The sequence below is a fragment of the Alligator sinensis genome, unplaced genomic scaffold (genome assembly GCF_000455745.1).
Source record: "Alligator sinensis unplaced genomic scaffold, ASM45574v1 scaffold792_1, whole genome shotgun sequence".
NCBI classification, from domain to species: domain Eukaryota; kingdom Metazoa; phylum Chordata; order Crocodylia; family Alligatoridae; genus Alligator; species Alligator sinensis.
This window is the reverse complement of record NW_005842794.1, coordinates 641,020-647,526: the sequence shown is the minus strand read 5'-3', so window position 1 is coordinate 647,526 and position 6,507 is coordinate 641,020. Positions and strand designations below refer to the sequence as shown.

The window sequence follows — 6,507 nt, the reverse complement described above, 5'->3', positions numbered from 1 at the left end:
TTCAGGAAGAAGAGGTTTTAGCTCTCTCATTATCGAACATTGGATGAAGTCTGCACACTGTATCACACATTGTTTTTCAGTTTACCTTGTTCTCTGGCTCTTTGCATTGCAAAGAGAGATAGTTAGCCATGTTCATGTGAAGTCAGTCAGAAAACAGGGTAGATATGTACCTTAACATGTAACTAAATAAGATATAGGTAGAGAGCACAAGCTTTTGTGAACTTAAGTTCACATCATCAGATGCTGTGAAAGGATGTACAAAAAACAGAGTATAAGGAGAGAGAAATTAAAATATAAAAGACAAGGGAGAGGGGAGAGGGTGGGAGAGAGAGATGGGGGAGGGGAGCAGTGCTAGGAGGGAAAGGCAAATGAGGAAATGCATAGGAACAAAGCGAGTCACAAAAGCTAATCCAGGTAATGAGATAAGAATCCCTAGTCCCTATTTAACATGGTCCAGTTTGTGGATGAGTTCTTGTTTTGCAATTTCCTGTTCAAACTGATTTTTTAATTTTTTTTTTCCTGAGAACAGGAATCCTGAGGTCAGTGATGGAGTATCCAGGGGACTGAAGTATTCTGCCACAGGCTTTTGTGTCTGTCTGCAGTTGATGTCAGATCCATGTTCATTCATTCTTATACATAGAGATTGCTTTGTCTGTCCAAAGTAGATGGCAGAGGGGCATTTTAAGTAGGTGATAGCATATATGACATTGGTGGAGTTGCAGGTGAATGAACCTTGGATGTTACACTCGGTATTAGGTCTAACGATGATGTGGTCTGTATTGATGTAGGGATATAGTAGCCATTGGGTCCATAGCAAGACCTGGTGCCTCAGGATGGGAGTTTGTTAGACAGTTGTTTGAGAGATGCCATTTGAGATTTGGGGGCTGTCTGTAAGCCAGGACAGGTTTGTCCTCCCATGCCTACCTTGAGACAGTCAGGGATGTATTTAAAGCACATGGAGGCAGAGTAAAAATTGCGGGCTGCTTACAGTGTCTGGCCTCATTTTCATGGTCTTTTTGCCGTGAGCTCCACACACTGCTGATTGGCTGGTAGGCTACTGCATGGTAGTGCCACAAAAAAGATGTTCACCAGTGCTACTACACAGTAATGACTACAAAGTCAGCATCTTGTGTTGACACGGCCACCTAGTATTATTTTTCTCTAAATCAGTCAGCTGTTTTGTTGTCTGAAGCTTCTATATAGCATTACTATTTGTTGTATGGTCTGTATATGGTCCGTCTATGTGTCTTTGTCTGTTGAATAGCTTGATTTGCAGGTCTTTGTTTCGTAGACCATAAACTACAGGGCTCAGGCATTGTGCAAATGAGAAAACGACAAAGGCTGTTAAATGTAAAATAGTATGGTCGGAGCCTCTTTCAACAGCTATTACTATTAAAGGTGGAAGAAGATGCAAACTCATTTGCAGTCCATGAATAATTACAGTTTTTCTGGCTTTGCTATTTGAGCTGTTGAAATGACCAGCTTGTATTCCTTCCATACATAAGAGACAGTAGCTTATTATAATGATGATTATGAGAAATAAAATCAAAATAATTCCTGTTGATTTTGCAAAAACACCACCCAAAATAGTTAGGGAAGAAGGTTCTGTTTTGAATATATCTTCTGGATTCTTGTCAATGCCTTCTATCATTAACAAGCATGTAGATTTGAGCATTGTTGTAATCCAAACACAAATTATGACTTTATGTTTCCATGAATGTACGAACTGTAAGTATCTTAAAGGCCAACATACAGCAAGACATCTGTTAAGAGCCATCAAAGTCAAAGTTATTAGTACTCCTTCCCCAGTTGCTATTTGTACTCCATAGATTATCCATATAATAAGTTGGGGACTTTTTGCATCAAAGGCTCGTATTGTGTTGTATATAACACCAAAGCAGCAGAATACAGAACAACATAGGAGATGATGGCACAGCAAAAAGTACTGAATTTCTTTCTTCATTGGCGAGTTGTGGCACACCGTCTTTAATATTAACAAAGTAACTGTGGTAATGAAGATGAAATCTAGCATGTAAAGGGATGCTTTCACTATCTCTACTATTTGCTCAGATTTTGATGCATTGTTGGATAAATTCATGTTCTTCAAGGCTTGCTCTCTGATTCTGAGAAAATGTAAAACAGAAGAATGACATTTATCACAATGTGTTCTTTACCATTCTTTCCTGCCATGAGTGTAATTATCAGTTAATATGATGGTTAGTGTTTGATTTTATATATTTGTCAGCTACTTATACAGAAATCTCTATATATGTACCAGGACCTCTAAAATATATGCTTGGCTATTTCCAACTGGTAGTTATTTAGTGGAATATTTGAAGAGTTTGCCATTGACAGGTGTCCACATCACCCAAAGCACCACCACTGGTAGTCTTATTGGCCTTGTTGGTGCTCATTCAGAAGATAAGGTTGTGGTGGCAGAGTAGTTAAGGCATTCCACTGTGGCTCTAGAGACATACTTTCAAGCAGTGTTCTAGGCTTGTGTCAGGGGTTGCTACCAGGTGGCCCATCTTTAATTATGTACGTGGTCATTCAGCCTGGGGAGTCAAAGGTGATTGATGTGATGCTGCTCATATCACTCTGTTGTGTGCCACTGGCTAACAAACTGTTGTGCCTTAACTATACTAGCCTATTGGGCTGCTGGGCTTGGATGGGCCTTCTTCCAGAAGACAGATCCAGGAAGCTGAATTATCTTTTAACTTTTTTTGATGGTAACTCCACATAAGTCCTGCAGCACATTGGTAGAGCAACATGAGGAAGCTTGCACTGCCAATTGACCATATTTTATAAAATATTAAAAAAATTCAGTCTAGACCCTTTTGCAAGTATTACATTCATTAAGGAAATAATATACCTAGTAAACAGTAAATTACTCTCCTACTAACTACTAGGATTTCCTCATCTATGATATATGCAGAGGTACAGCACTTCAGATTCATAGTGCTCTTTACCAGTAATTTCCAAGAGGTTTGTACTTCACTTCTTCACCTACATTCAATGCCAGATGAGCTGGTTATAAACAGCAATCAAATAAAGTAACAAAAAGCAGAACAATGTAGTAAAATAAACAATAAATCAGACTGGTTTTTACTTATGTTTTGGAACACAGAGATTTTAGTTACCTAGCAATGCATTCCAGAGTTGGCAAAAGCAAAGGGTCATCTAAGGGGGCATAAGCATGCCTCAATGTTCCTTTAAAAAAAATATTTATAGACAGATGCATAGTTCGTGGCAGTTGTGACAATTCTATTGTTTGCCATCATGCATGAGTAATATATATATTGCCAATGAAATTTGTTTGTTTTTTTTCACTTTAAGTCAGTTTAGCTTGGCTAGAAGTCACTGCCAAAAATATTAAAATATGAAAATGTTTGCTTATGGACTTCAAAACCTAAAAATCTAAAAGTTACCTGTAAGCAGAAGTTTTTCAAACTGTTTAATCTCTTCAACTTTCTATTTCAAAATTCAACTTTCAAACTTCCAATTATTATATTAATCTTTCCATATGGTTGGATCCTCGGAAATTTCAAGGGCCTGCATTTCTGACAAGAGGGGTGCTAAAATTAACATTTTCTTGACCTTATGTGAATGGAGTCATTTCTGGAAAACTGGGATCTTCCTTGCCAGGTGCTGCTACTTTCTATTTTATGCTTGTTCCCGAGAGCTCCTGGAATGGATTCCAGAATCTCACCAAGAAGGCACTGCTAATGAGCATGAGGCTCTCAATGTATTGCCTATTGAATGTCTGAGAGCAAAAGATAAAAAGAAGATATAATGGTGTTAAGAAAAGGATACTACTATGGCCTAAGTAGAAACTGGTTTTTCTTCTGATTGGCATTTGAAACACAATATGATAGGGACACAAATCTATATTAGGTAAAATGTTTGGGAACCACTACATTTCATAGATGTAGTCCCTTTTTCAAAATGATAGATGCCAATGTGGCTAAATCTCATGGAAATGCAGTGGAATTCAGGATCCTAAATCACATAGGTTATTTTAAAAAAAAATTGACCACTCTCTCTAATGACTCAGGGATCTAAATGTGGGAACAATGTTTAAAAAGTTAGTATTTTATGTAAGAAACTTGTCATATGATAAAATGGCAAACCAGCCACAAAGATGTTGCTTGTTAAATATGGAGCCTCTTTGTGGCTAGTTGGTATTGTGCTTTAACTTGAATGTGTGTCATGTACATGCTCTCCTCTCCCTCCAAGGTGATGGAGGGAGGGAGAGCAGCTGGCTCCCTATCAGCCAGAGCTGTCAGAAAAGCTTGTGGTTTGCCCTGTCCCCAGGGCTACTGGGTCACCCTTTTAAAGTTCTGGGAGCATGTGCAGTTTGGGACAAATATATTGTCAACATGCTATAAATCAACATATATATCATCCTTGTTAACATACAGAATGCTAGAAAGGCCCTACTGAGGACCTAGGGAGTTTGGCCTTATATGAGTGTACATAACAGTGTGCTTTATTTAGTCATCACTGAATTACTAGGTCATTTTCCATATAGGGGCAAGAGGAAGGAGTAGCTGCAGCGGATTGTGTAGAGATTACATCTGAAGTTTGCTAGCAAACTGCAGGATTTTAATCTATGAATTTTACATAGCTTCTATGTTAAAGCCACTCAAGCCTAGAAGGAAGCTTTTTACAATTTCAGTTCTCCTGCAGACAGGGCTTAAGTACTACCCATCTGGGTATATTCTGTGTGGAAATTCTTAGGTCATGTATTTTTCAGTCTTTGTAAAAGTTAGAAATCTTTGTAGCATAAATAAGAGAAAAATGGAGACCTGTAGGCTGGGATGTCAGCACCTTTTTGATATGACAAAATAGAGTTAAGTACTTAAAGTTAAAAACTGAATTAAAACTATGGGTCCAAATTTTTCTTGGTTCACTCATGCAACCAGTCCCAGTGACTTTGACTTAGAGTGCTTATAAACATGCTCCAGGAGGTGTGTGCGTGTGTGTGTGTGTGTGTGTGGGGGGGTGGTGGTGGTGGAGGGGCAGCTCTGAGAGCTGCATTAATTAAAGTACCCATAGTGTCATGTGTATCAGTGTCCCCACACTGATACATGTGACACTGGAGTCTGCTGGAGTGCAATAATTACCACGCTCCAGCAGACTCAATTAATTGAGTCTGCTCCAATGTGCTGTAATTATAGCGTGTCGAAGAAGGCTCCCTGCATGTGTATAGGAGCCCTCAGTGTACACCAGAATGATCCCATTAACTTCACAGAAATTACATCTGCCCCTGCCCTGTGCACAAATCTAGGGGGCCATGTGGTCCCATGACCCTAGCCCCTGGACGCGCCACCCACAACTCCTGCTCCCCACCCCATCCCCATGCACCACTCCGGCTGGGAAGCATGCCCAGCCCCTGCACCCTACTCCCTTCCTCATCATAGGGGCCTCAATCTGCGCCCCCTCCTGCCCCCACTATACCTGCAGGGAGCTACTCTCCATGCTTCCTGACTATATTTCCCTGCTAGGTATATGTGTGTGGGTGTGCAAACCCACCATTTCCCAATCCCTGTAGATTGCTGTGAATCTGGGACAAATGCTGTCCTGGAGTCATGCAGCCTGGGACCAGGACTTGAGGTTCCCATTGTGGGACTATCCTGCCCAGTTAGGGATGGGTGGTCACCTTAGTCTGCAGCCCAGAATGCAGATGGCCAAGCCAAAGCTATCTGAAGAGTAGGACAGCCCAGAAGAGAAGGTAGTGAAGGGAGTGATCCAGAGAATCTCACCAGCCTGGCAATGGGGCCAGGGCACAGGGAGGGGCCAGGGGCAACTGCAGCTGCAGCAGGAGACTGATGGAGCCAGAGAGGGCCCAAAGTTCTCAACTGGCCTGAGGCAGGGCCAGGGCCTGGGAGAGGCCGAAGGTACAGGGGTGGCCATTGCCAGAGAAGAAGGGGTTGGAGAAACTGAGGCCCAGAAATGAAGATGGTTGGGACAAGGCCATTGGATGTAGAGAAGGGTCCTAGACAGCACTAGACCAGGGGGGCTCAGAGATAGGGGAGCCAGGGCCAAAGGTAGCATGGAAGAAGGAGAGAGCTGAGCCCAGAAGAGGGCTGTATGAGAGCCTGTGAAGACTGAGAAAAGAGAAAGCAGGGGTGCCCTGAGGGTGACATCAGTAGGGGCCCAAGAAGCTTATCGCTAGGGTTGTTGGCCAGGACAGAGACCAGGGCCTAAGCTGGTCCTGGGTATGACTGAAAACTGTACACTATTGGGGTTATGGTGGTAGAACTGCTCATAGCAGAGCAGCTCCTAGAAAGTGCCACCAGGGCCAAACCCCATGAAAGACCATGTCTGGGGTGCCCTAAAACTCCAGCCCCTGCTGCCTTGCAGGTTACCTCTTGGTGGGGAAAAACTAGGGGAGCACACCCCAAAATTAAAACAAGAGCAGGACCGGATAGTCTAGAGGTCCAGCCAGGGGCCAAGGATGAGCAGAACTAGATGGTTCAGTGGCCCAATGAGGGTTAGGAAAGA

General features: G+C 42.2%; 1 protein-coding gene across 2 annotated transcripts in view; it reads right to left on the bottom strand.

Moving 5' to 3' along the window:
- Nucleotides 1–714: 714 nt before the first annotated feature.
- LOC112547904 (olfactory receptor 4K17-like) overlaps nucleotides 715–6,507 on the bottom strand; it is an 11,912-nt gene continuing 6,119 nt past the window's right edge. For both annotated transcript variants that reach the window (XM_025191222.1, XM_025191223.1), the window contains one exon: nucleotides 715–2,123. In XM_025191222.1, the coding sequence (XP_025047007.1) occupies nucleotides 1,196–2,098 (903 nt within the window). In that variant the 5' untranslated portion in view covers nucleotides 2,099–2,123 and the 3' untranslated portion in view covers nucleotides 715–1,195. The remainder of the gene's footprint in view (nucleotides 2,124–6,507) is intronic.